At 46.7% G+C, this 17,863-nt stretch overlaps 7 protein-coding genes across 7 annotated transcripts; 2 read left to right on the top strand and 5 right to left on the bottom strand.

The window, feature by feature from the left end:
• Positions 1-2: 2 nt before the first annotated feature.
• Positions 3-1,142, bottom strand: C8R40DRAFT_1134420 (calmodulin). Its single transcript, XM_046229303.1, has 8 exons — positions 1,062-1,142; positions 1,003-1,009; positions 924-935; positions 839-871; positions 499-771; positions 367-447; positions 299-309; positions 3-240 (listed from the first exon to the last, which is right to left on the bottom strand). The coding sequence occupies exons 1-8, from the start codon at positions 1,074-1,076 to the stop codon at positions 223-225; spliced, it is 450 nt and encodes a 149-aa protein (XP_046079666.1). The 5' UTR covers positions 1,077-1,142; the 3' UTR covers positions 3-222.
• A 14-nt stretch (positions 1,143-1,156) lies between these two features.
• On the bottom strand, positions 1,157-5,098 carry C8R40DRAFT_1134417 (fungal-specific transcription factor domain-containing protein). The gene is made up of 15 exons (XM_046229302.1): positions 4,972-5,098; positions 4,886-4,908; positions 4,799-4,823; positions 4,662-4,741; positions 4,323-4,602; positions 3,669-4,265; positions 3,611-3,620; positions 3,458-3,549; positions 3,300-3,408; positions 2,981-3,244; positions 2,736-2,927; positions 2,667-2,680; positions 2,485-2,616; positions 1,325-2,418; positions 1,157-1,274 (listed from the first exon to the last, which is right to left on the bottom strand). The coding sequence occupies exons 1-14, from the start codon at positions 5,062-5,064 to the stop codon at positions 1,546-1,548; spliced, it is 2,784 nt and encodes a 927-aa protein (XP_046079665.1). The 5' UTR covers positions 5,065-5,098; the 3' UTR covers positions 1,157-1,274; positions 1,325-1,545.
• Positions 5,099-7,011: 1,913 nt separating this feature from the next.
• On the bottom strand, positions 7,012-8,345 carry C8R40DRAFT_1061608 (RGS domain-containing protein; the record flags this gene model as incomplete). The annotated part of the gene is made up of 3 exons (XM_046225433.1): positions 7,012-7,248; positions 7,305-8,178; positions 8,230-8,345. The coding sequence occupies 3 exons, from the start codon at positions 8,343-8,345 to the stop codon at positions 7,012-7,014; spliced, it is 1,227 nt and encodes a 408-aa protein (XP_046079664.1).
• Positions 8,346-8,444: 99 nt separating this feature from the next.
• C8R40DRAFT_1163926 (thioredoxin-like protein) lies at positions 8,445-8,820 on the top strand (the record flags this gene model as incomplete). Its single annotated transcript, XM_046230426.1, has 3 exons — positions 8,445-8,530; positions 8,581-8,687; positions 8,738-8,820. The coding sequence occupies 3 exons, from the start codon at positions 8,445-8,447 to the stop codon at positions 8,818-8,820; spliced, it is 276 nt and encodes a 91-aa protein (XP_046079663.1).
• A 1,404-nt stretch (positions 8,821-10,224) lies between these two features.
• Positions 10,225-12,702, top strand: C8R40DRAFT_1163925 (PTR2-domain-containing protein; the record flags this gene model as incomplete). The annotated part of the gene is made up of 14 exons (XM_046230425.1): positions 10,225-10,369; positions 10,429-10,463; positions 10,513-10,536; positions 10,599-10,723; positions 10,779-10,805; positions 10,861-11,033; positions 11,093-11,229; positions 11,282-11,347; positions 11,404-11,740; positions 11,793-11,929; positions 11,985-12,107; positions 12,176-12,255; positions 12,318-12,469; positions 12,521-12,702. 14 exons carry the CDS (start codon positions 10,225-10,227, stop codon positions 12,700-12,702), a joined length of 1,743 nt encoding a protein of 580 aa, XP_046079662.1.
• Positions 12,703-12,818: 116 nt separating this feature from the next.
• C8R40DRAFT_819896 (uncharacterized protein) lies at positions 12,819-14,392 on the bottom strand. Its single transcript, XM_046236333.1, has 2 exons — positions 14,373-14,392; positions 12,819-14,048 (listed from the first exon to the last, which is right to left on the bottom strand). Exon 2 carries the CDS (start codon positions 14,019-14,021, stop codon positions 13,134-13,136), a length of 888 nt encoding a protein of 295 aa, XP_046079661.1. The 5' UTR covers positions 14,022-14,048; positions 14,373-14,392; the 3' UTR covers positions 12,819-13,133.
• Positions 14,393-15,460: 1,068 nt separating this feature from the next.
• C8R40DRAFT_819811 (uncharacterized protein) lies at positions 15,461-17,245 on the bottom strand. The gene is made up of 5 exons (XM_046236332.1): positions 17,242-17,245; positions 16,669-17,171; positions 16,444-16,614; positions 16,216-16,387; positions 15,461-16,162 (listed from the first exon to the last, which is right to left on the bottom strand). The coding sequence occupies exons 2-5, from the start codon at positions 17,065-17,067 to the stop codon at positions 15,702-15,704; spliced, it is 1,203 nt and encodes a 400-aa protein (XP_046079660.1). The 5' UTR covers positions 17,068-17,171; positions 17,242-17,245; the 3' UTR covers positions 15,461-15,701.
• Between the last annotated feature and the right edge of the window lie 618 nt (positions 17,246-17,863).

The following is a 17,863-nucleotide window of genomic DNA, read 5'->3' as shown; positions in this document are numbered from 1 at the left end:
ACCCCACGAGCTGTAGTGAGCTTGAAACCAAATGAGCTTATAGAACGATGAAACCATGGTTGGCACACCAGTGACCACGGTTGAGTTGGTGACTACTTGCAAGAGCTTTTAGAGCATGATGATATTACCTACGTAATACAGAATCGAATTATTTGAGACGGATTGACTGACAGTCGTGCATATTGTAGCTTTACAACTTCGAAGCCCAGCGGACGCGAAGGTTTACTTTGATAACATGATCTGGGGAGATGGTAGTTAGAATGATTATCTATATCAGCGTACTGAAGAAAGTATTCACGTTTACGAATTCTAAAATAAGAAAACTCAGGTTAGACCCAGCCACAGTAAACTGGAGTTGTATCGCACCATTGTAGTCAATGGTTCCATTTCCATCCTGATCTGCCTCTCTCATCATTTCATCCACTTCTTCTTCAGTTAACTTTTCACCTGTGAAAGTAACGCATTTAAACATTGCAGAAGAAAGCGAGCGCGACATACCAAGGTTCGTCATTACGTGTCTTAACTCAGCGGCGCTAATGAAGCCATTACCATCCTTATCGAAAACCCTGAACGCTTCCTTGATTTCCTCTTCGCTATCGATGTCCTTCATCTTACGCGCCATCATCGACAGAAACTCTGGAAAATCGATGGTACCGTCTCCGTCCACATCGACTTCATTGACCATTTCTTGAAGTTCAGCTTCAGTAGGATTTTGCCCTAATGACCGCATAACAGTTCCGAGCTCTTTCGTGGTTATCGTGCCATCTCCGTCTGTAGATACAAATGCCAAGCCGATATGATGAGCTCCAAATGTGCACGTCCAACACCAAGAGCAAACCTTTGTCGAACAAGGAGAATGCTTCCTTGAACTCTGGGCATGAAAGTCAGGGAGTCAACGTAGGACGATTGAATGGACTACGCACCAGATATTTGCTCTGAGATTCGAGAAGAGAGGGATTCAATTTTAGTTCCTATCTAATTGAACATGACGCAAAGGTTTACCTTCAGACTGGATATTCCGGTCAGTGAATATTAGAATTACCAGACGAAGACAGACTCACTAGTTGTTCTGCCATGGTTACAATCGAAGGTAGGCTAAGCGCCAATGAACAGCGGGATACCGGCAAGTGCCGAGTTTTAGAGCAGACTCCGCATTTTTCAACTACATAAATATGTCTCCATTATATTCTAGCCAAAGGCTTTCATAACGTTCGTTTGGATTCTGGTACGTCGCACGGCATGTTTCTTAAATTATGTCGCGGCACCGTGGTATGCTACGTATATGACGATGGTGAAATTTCTGACACCGAAAATTCAAGATGACGAACTTGAACTCATTCATGAACTCTTCCTCGATGTTTGATTATCGAGACCGGCTACCTTATTAGGACTACACCCCCGGGCGGGGCCAGGCTATGAATCTACCTATTACTACATACACATAATTGCCAACTACTTATACACCAAAAGATTGCATACATTAATGTACAGAGAACTCACGGATTATTCACGATGAGGTGCTGGGAGCGGACGAGGAAACATAGGCTACCTTGGACCGTAAACACCCTCGTCTCGCATCAATTCCACCCATTGTGCATCCACCGACATCATGAGAGGAGTTACTGCGAAAGGGGTTTGGCTTGGTGGTGATTGACTGAAAGGACCTTGTTTCATATGCCCCCTGCTTTGACTCGTTCCGGATTCAAAATAGGGATCTGATCCTTGTGCTTGGGTTGACACCCAGGAAGGCTTTGCATCATAGCCACCTCTATGATGTACGGGTAATGGTGTAAGTTGATCCTGGTTGTCATTCCAGTACTCACGTTGGGTAGTGGACCGTGTAGGCGGATGATACTGACCAGCAGCAGGTGGTACGTCTCGCGATGTGCCCGGACCATATCTGAATGATGAGATCCCAGATGTGTACGATTGAGAGCTGTACGAGGAAGCCCCGCTAGACGATGATTTAGAAGTATTGCTAATAAATCCAGGTCGGTCGACCGGTAGGTCAGTGGGAGATTGCCAAAGTGGAATAGGGTCGTTAGATTGGCCGGCAGCAGAAGATGGGGATGGATATGACGAAGAGGATGACGAAGGAGACGAGAAAGGGAAAGAATAGCGGGATTCGAGAGTGGATTGTGTTACATGTTCTGAAGAAGGGAACATTTCAGAGTCAGATGTATCCGATTGATACTGCCCAGACGCTTCCGGAAATTCATTTCTCTGAGTGTCTGGAGTTCTTCTTGAAGACCTCATCTTCTTCATTAAAAGTTTTGTGTAACCTGCAAATGTTTCCAACGTATGCAGGGCGTCCGCATCTTCTCGAACCACGTTCAATCTTCCCATCGCAGTATTTCCCGGAGAGGTTGTTGATACGTATGCCTTGGTTGCCTTTTCATACATTCGAAGCAACACGTTCTATTGAGCAGCCCCGAGTCGAACAAAATAAGTTTCGTTTCAAACTTCTGAGCAGATTGTACGTACTAGACTACGTCTGGCTTTGTCAGATTTGGGAGCACCCATTTTGAAGAGGTCCACCGCGAGCTCCAGCTCTTCATAAGCGTCGGCCGCGATGGGATTTGAAGGTGATCTTGCAACAATCAGTCCGAGAATTATCTGCTATTTGATAAGAATATGAAAACTGATGTGAAACTAAGAAAACTGACACCAGCACTGAGGACTATAAAGCGCATTAGTATGGGAGGTGGTGTTAAAGGTACACTGACAGTACTTACGGCCGGTCCAAATCTCCCAATACCTGGAAAGCACGTTGGGATACTTGTAAAAATTCTTGACATTCAGGTGGACCATTGTCGAGGCAATCTGATAAGCGGCGAGAAACGACGGTGCGTAAACAGTCCCCAATGGGTCAGACGGGGACTGCAGGAGAGCCTGCGCAAAGAAAGCCCGATGTACATGCATAACCACTGGGAAGTCGCACATTTAAATAGACGACATGTAAGGCAATGCTAGGGCTTACCTACTGCTCTGAACTGGTTAAGATGGTGACCCTTCAAGGTCATCAACCATACTTCGTATCCACCGCCTTCTTCGCCACTAGTAAAACCCTTCTCAACCGCATTGGACAGAGAACGTAATGGGTCATATTTCTGGGGGAGGGGATGCTCCCGCACAAGCCGGTCGAGGTCAAGGATGGTTTGGTAATCAGGCATACCGGGTGAAAGAGTGACGTTGGAAATGGCAGTCATGACATCCCTGCTGAAAGTCATTCGCCAACGGTGGACTGAGTTGGATTTGTATCAAGAATTGAGATAATGAACGAGATGAAACGCACTCACATCCCGGCTCCGGGTTCCCTTGATCATCGACGCCATCATCGTCATCGAATGGTAACGGCGTATCACTATGGGCTGTAAAGAGAGACGGCGGTCTGCCTAAGTCTAGGCTCTACGTGGAAACTGTAAGCATGACCTTCAAGCATCACGACGATACATACAATGAGTCCATCGAACGTGTACAACTCCCAAAATATCGCCCGTCGTCGTTGAATCGTTTTATCATCCAAACCCCATCTTGGGCTTTCACGATCTGCAAGACAAGATCAGTCAGCACGATTTAGAGGCTTTCTTGAGCGAAGATGGAAACGAACGTAGTCCGAGCTAGTGCATGTCAGTAGCTGCAAGACCTTATTCAATCGACTGACTCACACTATGAGTTAGCTTAGCCGCGAATGTCAAACATACCCAAGTAGCTTCTATGCTATAGTTCGGGCCCCCGGTACCATAGTAAGACCCAATCAATGTGAGAGCTTGTATGGAGGCTAGGTCTGGCGAGACGAGGACCGGATGGAGTGCCAGGGTTGCACGGCTAAGGTTGAAGAAAAGGGCTGATTCAGTACTGTACATTGGCGTGCTGAGGTCTGCCAGGGATCCAAGAGCAAGACAAATGAATAAAACGGCGAGACGCGTGGGAGGTAAAGGAACAGTGTTCTCTAAGTCTGTAAAGCCCGCGTCGTCCAGGAAGGATGAAAATTGATAGATAGGAGTCAGCAGCTCGTCAAAGAGCTCTTCCCTTGAAACCGTGCGAATATACCAGAAGTTGTGGGTTAGGAATTGTTCAGCAAGAGCCCAAGCACGCTCTCTTTCCGGAAGATAAGAGAGTATCAACTTCATGGAGCTTTCAACATCCCAGATACTGTCAGGTGCAAACGGGAACGAATTCACGAGCTGTGCAATTTCATGAGTAGGAATGAAATCGTCTTCGTCCGTTACGCCCTGTATTTCAGGGCTACCTTCTAGTAGACTCTGTTTGAGAACGGGTCAACTTATATGCATTATCCCATTGGTGCAAAAATCACCAACTTCTGACACGGCCGAACGCCCAAGGTATCTTGCATCGCCGACCTCTTTACCGAGGGACAACGTTCCGAGTGCGTCGACAATTTCTACTGTTTTCCAATCGTCAGAGAAGCTATTTGTCCGTTGCTCTATCTTTGGAAGACGCGGGGCTCCGGCAAGGAGAGGGTGTGGTTCAGATGAAACAGTCGCTTGCAGGGTTGAAAGTGCATCTTCTAGCTTTCCGATATGCTGATTCATGGCCCGAATCTTCTTATGCAAGGCAGTTGTATCGGATGTTATGATTCTGAGTAATGGATGCATAAGAAAAGACAGTCGTCGTGAGTAAACCTGCGTAGAGCATACCGTTTCGTTGGCGCAGTAGCTAAGGCTTTAGTTGGACAGAGCGAAACACATCCCCTTCTGACGCACGAGCTGCAGGGTATCTGTTTCGATGTTTCAATTTTAGACTTGTGAATAATGACGCGTTCAAAGATCGTTACCTTCTTGTCGCATCTGAGTTTTAATCTGTTAGGTAGAATCGTTCAATGACCGGTTATATGCCAGCAAAAACTTGGAGATTAACGAACCTACGACACTCAGCGCAAGATATCTGCAGTGAGGAATCATCAGAACGATTGGTCCGTTTTGAATGGAGAATTTTGGATTTTCAAACCTGGCCTTGTACACGCCTGATATCCGTCTTTTCTTGGTGCGACATTTGAGGAAATGAGTGAAAACTGGTAGACGCTTCGTTTTGGGAGGACATCGCTCAAGACAACTCATAGAGAGAAAGCAAACAGAGGGAGATAACTTTAAGGCATCCAGGAATGGAAATATTGAAATTCGGAAATACAGCCGTGATCGATATCGGTGCCTATGCTAGCTATATATGGGAATAATGATTTGCATGGTCGGCGATCTCGCCGATTCTACTGGGCCACTCAAAAGGTTAGAGGTCCTCAGCGCTCAGCGCTTCAGCACTCAGATATTGGGATTGAAGCTTTGAAGGTTCCGTCGTTGACGATTGCAAGAATGTCTAAAGTAATACCTAACTTCATTACATTAATCAATGGGGCTATAGTACGATATAGGTAATGTCAATAGCTTACTACTAAGTCATGAAGGTCAATTGTTGAAGGAAATGATTAATGATTACCTGGCATGGTCCAGGATACCGGGGAAAAGTACTCACTCCGCTCTAGATCCTGCGCGCACCACATGTACATAGTAAGGACAAGGAGAGCCAAGGAGTAAGTCAAAGGAGTGGTAAGGAAAGGTTTACTAGGAAGTGTTCGAAAGAGGCTCGAGCTCATGGGCAGGGAAACTTATTCATTCTCTCAATTTCAGTGTTCGCACTCTCCTATAAAGGAGCAATCATCATATACCCCACATACGAATTACTGTTGACAACGCTGGGGCGATATTATCACAGATCAGAACCCATTCGGCACTGCTGTTATGCAACTGATGTACCATGTTGCCTTTTCGCATTTGGAAATGGAAATTAGGACAGGAACGTTAGGAAGGTAAGATCGAGTCCAGGAGGACTTGGAGATACGCATGTGGGTCAACAATAAGAGAAGATAACAGAGATTGACAAACGTCGTTATCCAAAGCGCAGTCCTCATTCTGGAGAATGAGCGTTAGCGCTCGTCGATTGAGGTTAAAGTCAAATAAAGCCTATGTAGGAGTTGACCTCAGCCATTTTTCTCATTCACGGGAACACAGTTAAATCGCCGGGAGGTGATAGCGATAGCTGTACACGACCTCGCGACGATTTCGCGCGATAAGAATCCAGAAACGTTTTAGTTTTGCGACAGAGGAGCAGAGACTCTGCCAGAGAGGTTGTTTGCACTCGGTTTGCTCCGAAGTAGATAATAAAACATGAAGATCTGTAAGCATTTGAATTGGTGTCGATGGATGATCTTTTTCTATCTTGCACGAACCTGCAAGTGAACGAAGGCCGCCGACGAGTGAAATTTTCTTGTCGTTACCCTTCGCCACCGCGGCCGCAGCGATTCTGAAGCCCGATGTCTCGGAGCCAAGATCTACGTGAAAAAGGTTGTTCCAGTGTCGTTCCCCTAATTACAGCTAACTAATTCCAACTAACGGAACGACAGTTGTGCTTCTATTTGACTGTTGGCGGAATAAAATTCAGTTTTGGAGGGTATACTGGTATCAATCCACCGACATGTATGTAGAAGGCAAGAAAGTGGAAGGCATGATTCAGAACCGTTTGAACACGACAAAGAAATCCGAGAATTCGACGATCATTGAGACGCGACTGACACGTAACATGGACCAGAAAAGCGCCGTAATGGCGAAGTGTAAGAGTATCGAAAAGTGAAGGCTGCGCGTAGAAGAGTACTACTACAAGAATCAAACCTACGGAATAGAACTGATAAAGATACGAATCATAACGATACCCATTATACGCATGTGTTAACAAAATAGAGCGACAAATAAATTCAAAAGAGCGTGCAGTAGGTTATGTTGAAGAGGGTATCCAGTTTGATGGACGAAGGAATGATATTATGATTTGCAAAACAATAGCAGAACGAATAAAAAGGTTCGTAAACGCGAAAACAAGATTCATTAAGGTCATTACATGAATAGTGTTAACCAGCGATGAAGAGAGTGGGTGAAAGGGCAGGGAAATGCTGGTCAACGCCGCGGAAATCATACAGTGCGGGTAGATATCCAAGAACTTGTACTATAGTCGATGTCCAGGTACAGCCCAAAATATCAACGTGAGGGCAGTAACGAAAGCGGCGACCAAGACTGACACCCATATCGCACGACCTAGTAACAGTTTATTCACGTAAGGCTCCTTGATTCGCAGCGTACGGAAGGGTGTCGTTTCGGATTGACCAAGGAACACAAGTATAGGATCGAGCTCATATTGATGAGACACGAGGAATAGAACAGCAAATGTGAACGGTATGAATAGCTATAATAAGTAACGTGAGCATAGCGTGCAAAGAACTAAACTTAAAATGAACGCACGAAGAAACGTTTTGACTTCGGCTGAACGTCAAGGAACACCAGAGAAAATGCTGTCGCAAGCCCTATCCATAAAATTACAAGGCCTAAAATGAGCCTTACGAGAGCTGATATTGGGGTGAGGTTTCCGAAAGCCTTCGCTCGCAAGAAACGAGGAAACGCATCCTGTTCCATTGCACGGAAACAGTATTCCTTCTGTGCATGAAACATATCAGGAATTTGAGCCATGATAGCCATTTCGGATTGAGATTTCGGTTCGGCTGATGAACTTAGTGGGAAGGAATGGATTCGGAGAGAGGGAGGAAGGTATATTTCGTGATTCTCCTGCGAGTTCACTGTGTTTCCTGCTGGTGACAGATATCGGAAATATATTCGTTCAGCAGAAGCGATAAGGTCTTGGCGTGTGATCGCTGAGGATCGTGGGATGACTGTAGGTGCGCGAGAAGCGCGTTTCAAGTTGAACAGAGTGGGTGTGCGACCAGACAAGGAAAACGGCGTTGTTGGTCGGTCATTATTGGGAGATGTGGAGGCGATATGTGTATGTTCTGAAATGCCGGGTGTAAGGCGAGGCGAGGTGGAACGACCGGCTGCTTTTTCGTCTGTCGCTGCCAGATTTCGCTTGTCCTGTTCACTCAGTAGTTCTCCCGTACTGGCAGTACTACGTTTCGTATGCATCCCATCTGGATTAAGCCCAACGACGGTGCCATATATGGACCCTCTCCGTCGTGCGTAGTCCCAATATTGCGGCCAATCTTCCTTGATGGTGCGACCAGACTTACGAACATCTTTGAAATATGCACGACACAGGTTTTCATGTTGTTGAACGTCCAGCCAAAAGTCAAGGATATCCTCTGCTCCTTCTCGCTGTAAGAAGAGACTAGAGACCTGTAAGTTGCTAATCAACAGAAAAAGAACGCTCAAAACGGACTAAAACATAAAAAGATCCACTGGCGGTCGGGTTCTTCGAGAAAGAACCTCTGTGAAGGATGGGAGACGGTTACTACGATCGCTTGCCCAGTCCTCTTGTTGTCGCTGGTCGTCCATGATCAAGTGAAGAAATCCCCGTGTTGGTCGTTGCAAGTTGAGATCAACAATGATTATGTAAGCCCAGTTTCCCCGCCTTCCTTTAGTTTTCCTGCCACCATGTCGTTCACCAAGGCGTTTCCCCCTGCCTTGCGTGAAATTCGTATTCTTTGCTCTCAAACAGGCTCAGCATCAGCTGGTACACGGTATGATTTCCCCTTTGTTCACGTTTGACCTGTACCAAATCATGAATCAGACAGTTCATCCTCAACCGGTACCCTACAATTAAAGACCTCAATCCTGATCTTCCGGTCTTAATTAGAGAAGCCAAAGGTACTCCCGCCAGAATTTTCGCAAGATTTGGTGCGTCTTCTCTCTTGGCACCACTCTTTGCCTGACTTTTGCTCGACCAGAGAGAGGTGTAGAGAAGCATGTCGAGCTGGATAATCTATCGGCTAGCGACGTAGAAACGAAAGTTGCTCAATTATTGTCGTAATTGCTTTCACGGAGCCAAATATATTGAGAAATATTTTTGCACTTCACAAATTTCATGACAACATGGGGTTCGAACACGGTCTAATTGCGTTGGCCATATTACTACGAAAGGAATAAGGTGAAGTATTGCCAGTGGCTCGTCCATTCAACTCGATCTCGCTGAACGGTTTTCCCTTACTTGCATATGTGTTAGCTCATGCCTCTCTCCATTTTCATTTGTCTCACCGACCAATTTCTAAATTTTGGCGCTACAGCGCTTCTCTTCCGGAACGCGGATTTCCTGGAACTTTCCAATACAAGAGAGAAAGGACTGGGTTATGTGGAGGTTCAAGTATCCTTTAAACCCTACCAGCAATTAGAGCATCCCAAGTTCCACAACCCTGTCTCATATTCTAGCAGATTCTAGTTCGAAAAAATAAAAGCTATCTCGACCTGCACTGCCGTGGAGGGAATAAACAGAAATTGTTTAACTTATCTCGCGCGTGGTGATATTCGTCGTATGCAGCTCAACAGAGTAACAAACAGCAACAAATCTCGTAGAGGCTCTGGCCATGGTTGTCCAACTGGTGAATCCGTATTATCTGTACCAATCATGTACTTAGTTCTCAGCAGCGGACGGGATGTACTCACCATGTTTCTGGATTTCGCGCGGAGATTCGATGGGTGATTATCCCCATCCCTTAGCTTGCGCATCCGCTCATTCATCAACGAAACATTACAGCACAGTATATCTTTTGAGGGGCGGGCTGGAACCTGCTGGAACAGCTTCAAATCGAGCGAGATTCAGGCGGGATTCCACATCGGCACTCATACTAGTTATAGGCCTCAATTGTGATTTTGACAGGACGACGAATAAGGTCACACGACATCTAGCGATAACGTCAAAATCAATATCGCGCTCTTCTACGTGCTCATGATGCCTTCAATTTGGCCGTTATCAAGCGTCCGACCTCAACTGCTGACACCTCCCTCAGTACACAGACCTTAGTCTACTTATGCTGTTGTCAAATCAGCGCCCTCTTCGCCCTGGCTCTTTCCTCGTCGGAATGTTAGCAGATATTTGTGCAAAGCAGCAGTCACCTGGCTGGGATAAAGAAAAGAAGCACGGATTAGTATGACCGAGTTCAATACAATGATATTGTGCCTTTGGCATTATTTAGGTACGTTTGATAACAACTTTCATTCTTTCCCGGAGCTTCTAATAATATGCTTCGTTGTGGAGCATGTGCATCAGTGCGGCTTATCTTCCCGCACCAGTATATCATTTTGGAAAATTTCTCTTTTCGCCTGCTTGTCCCCTTCTTTTTAGATCTTGAGCTGCTGCGCTTATAGAATGGCCGGACTGCAGCCTGATGCGCTCGATGAACTGGTGGCAACTCATATTGTCACTCACAACGAGTATGAGATGAAGAAGGAACACCCCGAGTTGGATGTCGCCAGTGCAGAGTCGTTCGAGCCGGATGGTATCCATGATGGATTGGAGTTCCCCACAGAAGCAGAACGGCTCACCCTTAGGCGGGTATCCGATACCCTTCCATGGGCTTCATATCGTGCGTGAACCAATTTACACTACCTATGTTCTGCGACTGAGAATGAATATCGTGTACAGTGATTGCCTTTGTGGAACTTGCTGAACGATTTTCGGTGAGCAGTCTATATCTGTATGAACGTACGACTTACTCGTCACTCCTAGTATTATGGCGCTTCTGTCGTATTTGTATGACACTTCCGATCTAGTGACGATTCCGTACAGAGCGTACTGAAACAATCATTACGTAGACAAATTTTATACAGCAGCCTCTACCTGACGGTTCACACACTGGTGCTGGGGGTGGCGGAAATGGTCAATCAGGTGCATTGGGGAAAGGACAACAGGCGTCGAGTGGCCTTGTTACATTCTACGGGTAAGTTTCGAATGGTTTATATAAATCTCGCCACGATTAACTCCTGTTTTTCCAGTTTTTGGGCCTACGTTGTTCCGCTGTTGTACGTACACTCTGTGCCCCCCCATTTCGTCTATTCATATTCCTTGTTATATCAGAGGCGCTTACATCGCCGATGCCCATTGGGGTAGATACAAGACTATCTTTTGGGCGATTATGATTGCCCTCGTCGGACATATTATCCTGATTGTGTCCGCTGTTCCCGGTGTTATTGAGAAGACTGAGGGAGCTACTGCTTGTTTTGTCATAGGCATGATTGTAACCGGATTTGGTGAGTTGTCCTTTAAAGGGAGGGTAGTATGTTACCAAATGCGGCGCTGGTCAAATTAGGTACAGGACTTTTCAAACCTAATATTTCACCTCTGGTTGCGGAACAATATCGCAAACAAAAATTGTTTATTCGTACTCTTGAATCCGGCGAACGGGTCATTGTGGATCCTGTGTATACAGTTTCCCGAGTTTACATGGTAAATCTCCTTTTTTTCCTTAGTTTTTCCTATCAATACTTATCCCCCTCAGTACTTCTACTTGTTCACAAACATCGGTGCATTGGTCGGTCAAATTTCCATGACCTATGCTGAGAAGGCGAGAATTATCATTAAGTCGCGGTAATTCCTTTTGCTGACATGCCTCTCTTGAAGTATATCGGATTCTGGCTAGCCTACACCCTACCCACAGCAGTTTTCATGCTCTGTCCAATCGTTATGTTCTTAGGTCGCAACAAGTATCAAAGATCACCCCCAGAAGGATCTGTACTTGCGACTGCATTGCATCTTTTTGCGTTTGCTGCACGAGGTAGATGGAGTTGGAATCCCGTCAAGCTATGGAACAATTTCAACACCGATGATTTCTGGGAAGGAGCGAAACCCAGTCGCGTGGCAAACAAGCCTAAATGGATGACCTTTGATGACCAATGGGTGGAGGAGGTTCAGCGTGGCTTGAAAGCTTGCGCCGTTTTTACTTGGTATCCTATATATTGTGCGTCCAGGACCTTCAAAGCGAGACCAATAATCTTGATAGTCTTGCGTAGGGCTGTCGTACAACCAATTAACGAACAATCTGATCTCACAAGCTGCTACAATGGACGTTCATGGAGTACCGAATGATGTCCTGGGTAACTTGGATCCTTTAGCTCTCATCATCTTCATCCCCATCTGCGATCTCCTTGTAAGCCTGATTATTTTCTTGAATTTCTCAATTCTAATTCTTTGCCCCCATACAGTTCTTCCCTCTCCTGAAACGTGTCGGTATCAATTTCACTGCTCTCAAGAAGATCACCGCCGGATTTTTCACTGGAGCTCTTGCGATGATATGGGCCACCGTCGTTCAGTATTATATCTATAAGGCAAGTAGTATGCAATGCGTGCGCAAGGGACCTTGTTCTTACTTGGTCATTAAATATTGAATTCCCAGACCGACCCCTGTGGTAATATGGCAGACTCGCTTTCTTGTGAATCAGTGTCGCCACTCAATGTCTGGATACAAACTGGATCGTACGTCTTTAAGGCTGGTATAAATTATTTACCACTAACATTCCACTTTTTCCGTTGTTCAGATATGTACTAGTTGCCTTCTCTGAGATTTTTGCATCCATTACGGGTCTGGAGTATGCTTTCACGAAAGCCCCGAAGAACATGCGATCTCTTGTAATGAGTGTGTTCTTCTTTCAAAGCGCCCTTGGCTCAGCCCTCTCGGAGGCATGGTTGCGTACGTGTTTCTCGATAAATACTTGCATCATCTAATCGCACCTGCTATCAGCTCTGCTTGTTGACCCCTTGCTCACCTGGAACTATGGTTCTATTGCAATTATATCAACAGTTGGTGGGGTCCTTTTCTGGCTTTCCGTCAGAAAACTGGATATCCAGGAAGACAAACTCAACAATCTGGCTACGGGCCACATACATGCACAAGATCACCCAACTAACGAGAAATCTGTTTGAACGATGTCTATATACGCCCATTTATTTTACAAAATAAATATATCGGAATGCAAAAAGGGAAGAGATGAGGGGGTGACAATGTCTCTAAGAAATGTCCTTTGCTAGGAGAAGGTGAATCCATAAATGCAAATATGTTTTTACAGCACTTAGGTGGCCCCGGCGCAGTGGCCCTACGTTACGGAATTAACACAGGGTAAAAGTTGGTTCAATTACATGCACAAGAGTATCGATGCAAGCTAGCTAGTCAGATATTCTACAATGGACACAGAGAAATTTTACAAAAGGGAAGAACACGACAAAGAAACTACAAGAAAAAAACAGGAGAACATGAGGGAAAACCACTCAGAAAACGAGTCCAAGGTACCAGAACCGGGGATGATTCGGAATCTCAAAGCAGAATACGTGAAGTAAATTATAAATCTCAATCGCGTTCAGCGTTTACCGAGATGTCCAGGGTAGATGAGTTGTCCCACTCCTAGACCTTTAGCCAGTCCCGTTGTAGCACTGTTCAATCCAGGCCCAAGGTCGACATCAGCCTCAGCCAGAGGCGAGAGGTCTACAACAATGTCATTACCAGATGAGTTTCCGCTGCCAGTCGAAGGGACGGGGCCAGAGTCATCAGGGCAAGGTTCGTCGCCAGAAGAAGACGGAGGAGGAGGAGGAGGGGAACTAGACGACCCAGACAAACCGTTTCCGTCACAGTCTTCGCGTTTCCCATTGACATAGTGGCCAGGATATATAACCTCTCCTAATCCAAGACCTTGAGCCGTTCCCGTCGTCGCACTGTTTAATCCAGGCCCTAGGTTGACATCGGCCTTGGCCAAAGGCGAAAGGTCCGCAACAATGTCGCTGCCAGAGGAGCTTCCGGGCGACTGAGCACTAACAGATTTTGGGCCGGAGGGGCAAGTGGATGTCGATTCGGATCCGGCTCCAGTTGAAGGGGTAGAAGGACTGGGAGGAGGAGGATGGTACGAGGAAGAAGATCCACTACCATCTTCACAGTCACAGTCTTGATCGCGCTTCGCGCTAACGAGGTGACCTAAATGAATGATAGGCCCCAGTCCGACGCCGCCAGCAAGACCAGCAACTGCTTCATCTAGACCGGTTCCAAGGTTGACGTCAGCTTCTGTCAACGGCAGAAGGTCAACGACGAGATCATCTCCGGTGGAACTTCCACTTCCAGATGGTTTCGGGACAGCACTAGAGTCAGAGTCATCAGGGCAGGGTTCATCGCCTTCGGAAGAAGACGACGAATGTGTAGGAGACGGCCAGATTGTAGAAGAAGAAGATTGAGGGGTCGGCGAAGGAGAAGAAGACATAGAGTGTGAGCCAAATCCAGATCCATTTCCATCACAATCTTCGTCGCGTTTGCCATTAACAAGATGTCCCGAGTGGATGATACCACCCAACCCGAGACCTTCAGTAGCTCCTGTGACTGCACTATCCAATCCAGGCCCTAGGTTGACATCGACGCTAGCCAGAGGCGAAAGATCAGCAACAATATCGCTGCCAGAGGAACTTCCGGGATGAGGATTGGATCCGGAACCAGAAGGACAAGAGCTACCTGATGAGGTAGATCCTGACCCCGCACTAGGAGATGTAGTAGCGGAAGGTGGAGTCCAGGTAGTGAAAGATCCTGTGCCATGAAAATATCAGCAAACAAATTTTCTGTGACGAAGCCATCATAGCGTACCAGTACTAGTACTAGTAGAGCCGTGTCCATCTTCGCAATCACAATCTTCTTCACGTTTCTCATTAACGAGGTGACCTAGATGAACGATAGGCCCCAATCCCAGACCACCGGCAAGGCCAGCAATAGCACCATCAAGACCAGGTCCAAGGTTGACATCAGCTTTTGCTAATGGCGAAAGGTCAACAACAAGATCATCTCCTGCGGTGCCAGATGGGTTTGGGACAGCGCTAGGGTCATCAGGGCAAGGTTCATCACCTGCTGAGGAAGATGGTAAAGAAGTGGGAGACGGCCAAGACGTGCGAGAAAGTGAAGAAGATGAAGGCGTTACTGGAATGGTGGTGTAATGTGAGCTAGATCCTGATCCATTTCCATCACAGTCTTCTTCGCGTTTGCCATTGACGAGGTGTCCAGAATGGATGATGCCACCCAATCCGAGACCTTCAGCGGTCCCCGTGACTGCACTGTTCAATCCGAGCCCTAGGTCGGCATCAGCACTAGCCAGAGGAGAAAGATCGGCAACAATATCGCTGCTAGTGGAACTTCCGGACGAAAAAGCAGGACTAGACCCAGGCGAACAAGTGCTGACCGACCCTGACGGAGAGCTGGAACCTGCACTAGACGAGGGTGAACCAGATGCCGTACCAGCTGAAGGAGTAGAGGAAGGGCCAGTCCAGGTAGAAGATACTGTTCCCGATGGAAAGACTAGTCAATAAATTTTCAATAAAGAAGACATATGTAAGTACGCACCGGTACTAGTAGAATTGTGCCCATCTTCACAATTACAATCCTCATCGCGTTTACTATCAATGAGGTGTCCAGGATGAATAAGCTTTCCAAGTCCTAGACCCGCAGCGGTTCCGGTTGTTGCACCATCCAAGCCAGGTCCGAGGTTAACATCGGCGTCAGCTAAGGGTGTGAGATCAGCAACAATATCGCTCCCAGCCGAGCTTCCTGATGAAGGAGCTGGGGAGCCAGCATCATTGGAGGAAGACGAAGAAGACGAGGGGGTAGCAGAATGGGGTGGGGGAGGTGTGGAACTTTCACAGTGATCCTGAGATCGCTTACGAAGTCCAAGGCTACCCAAAAGACCGTTGATCAGGTCACCGTAAGTACCAGATGCACTCGAAGATCCGGAAGTGGGGCATGAGGTTGATGGCGGGGGTGGAGGTGGAGGTGGGTGATCTTGGCTACTGCCGCTACCGTCGTTATTACAGCCACAGTCTTCGTCTCTGTTGGAAAGAACAGTGGAGACCGTAGAGGATGCTCCTACCGAAGGAAGAACGTGAACAAAAATGTACAAAATAGCTTATCCATATATATATATAAACTCACCACTAAGATCGCTAAGAGAACCAAGGTCGGTGAGTTCTTTGAGAGAATCGGATGGGCTTGTAAGACTACTGAGAGTACCAGAATTTGAAAGATTGTCAAGACTGCCTATTGTACTCGACAATGAAAGGTCAGTGGTAGAGCTAGCGAGCGGTGCATCCGGAGTAACATGTGTTGCGGTGTCAGAATCAATCCTCGTGGCCGAGCTGGGTAGGACCACTGGAACAGGAGCTCCAAGAGCTACTCGGGGAATAATACGGCTTGAAGGTACACAGCCACCCGTGCCAGCGATATACCCTTTGGCGCATTCGTTTGCAACGCACTGGCCATCTTCGCAGCGGTGACTAAGTGCATGAGGAGACGAGACTGTAGAGCAGTCTTGGCCTCCAACAGTCACACTGTTCTGTGACCAAGGGTGTGCATATAAGCAAGCGCCACCTAATCAGAAGACGGAAGTTAGGAAATGTATCTTGATATGATCAGATACTTACAGCTGTCGTCAGAAGTTTTGATGTCAATGCATTCGAAAGCACGGTCAGAGTCACCAGGAACACCACAAACTCGTTTGTCACCGCAGTATGCTTGAGCGTCGGCAAACGTGAGTTCCTGAGCTGCGCGTTTTTTGAGTGAGCGAGGAAGAGATGATGGACGGCCACCGCAGCCCTTTAAAAAGGAAGACGCGTTAGAAGAAGGCTATATGCTTCTGAAGAGCGACTCACATGAGGGAAATGACCGCAGACGCCATTACAAACTGAGTTGGGAGGAGGGCAGACGCATTCACCACCAGACTTAATATAACCAGAGTCGCATGTGCATGAGCATGGATCCTCGGTAGTGCAAGCACGGTGAGCGTGGGCCGGGAGGGGATCGCAGGCCGGTTGGGATTTAAACTGCACAAGCCTTGGTAAAAGAGAAATATACCAAAAAATGTGAGCAGGACTTACGAAGGTTTTGAGTTCAGCTTCAACCAGGGCCCGAAGACCGAGAATATCGAGGCCAACGTAAGTATCCAGAAAGATATCGAGATCCTGTATAAGGCGGGTTAGTAAACAAACGATGAAACACGCCGTATGCCTTTCCTTTAGACAGAGACAGAGGTGAAGTCCAACAAAAAGTTCCTCGAGCAGCGGGTTGCCATCGACGACTGCGTCGAGGTTGATGCAGATATCAATCAAGTCGCGCGACGAGATGCGCTGAGGACGATACTGGCGTTGAGAAACAACTTCTCGTTCGTGCAGAGCGAGATGACGCCCAGCCTCTCTATGACGACGACGAGCATCAACAGAAGAGCAGAAAAGAGGAAGAGAAAAAAGGAATGTGGGAATGAGGTTTTTCAACCTCATCTTCGCAGAAAAATTTTTGGGATCTGTTAATGAAAGTCGAGCGAAAGGATGGTGGTGGCAGTTGAACGAAAGAGTTCTGGGGACCCTCTGTTTGAGAACGAAGTCTTTATATATCGCAAATGGTTTAAAAATACGCTCAAATAATCGCTTGGACTAAAAAGTCAATAAGCTTGCCTTATTTGTACTGACGTGCTTCCTTTTTGACTTTACAGGTCGCAACGAAATGACCGCCGTCAAACATATGCGGAGATATTCTAGATCCTGGATAGTGGTGAGTGAATCGGAGTTTATTTCTCCCGCATATACTCGAGGATGTGCAGTGAATCAGGCGAGTTCCGCTTCTTCACAACGAGGAAGCAATTCCAACGATGATAGAGGTGCAACGAGAGAGCCGAATGACGCGAAAAAGTTGACAGAACACCCGCTGGCACTCTTCTTTTAAAATTCCATTGTGGCATATGCATCGTATTCGTAGCCGAACGGTGTCAATGAAGTTCATTTTAGTGACTAGTAGAAACCTGCTTTAATAATGTTTGATCATTAAATTTGAGTTGTAGTAGAAGAGCACAGTTGCGAGAGCCTACACCTACACCTAACTACGTCAATCTTTCTTTTCAATTTCAGGATCCCGTCCCACTTCTGCCTCGAACTTTACTAGGGGACACGACATTGGTCACAGCAATGGCCATCTCAGCTGGGAGCAGTAGGACGCTATTTCAAATTTTCAGGTCGACCTCTAGAAAAGAATTCAAATTGACATACAGTTTTCTTACGGGTGACGCGCATTCGACGAGCC

The sequence above is a fragment of the Lentinula edodes genome, assembly GCF_021015755.1.
Source record: "Lentinula edodes strain Le(Bin) 0899 ss11 chromosome Unknown C8R40scaffold_67, whole genome shotgun sequence".
Classification (NCBI taxonomy): Eukaryota; Fungi; Basidiomycota; class Agaricomycetes; order Agaricales; family Omphalotaceae; genus Lentinula; species Lentinula edodes.
This window is presented reverse-complemented; position numbering and strand designations above follow the sequence as displayed.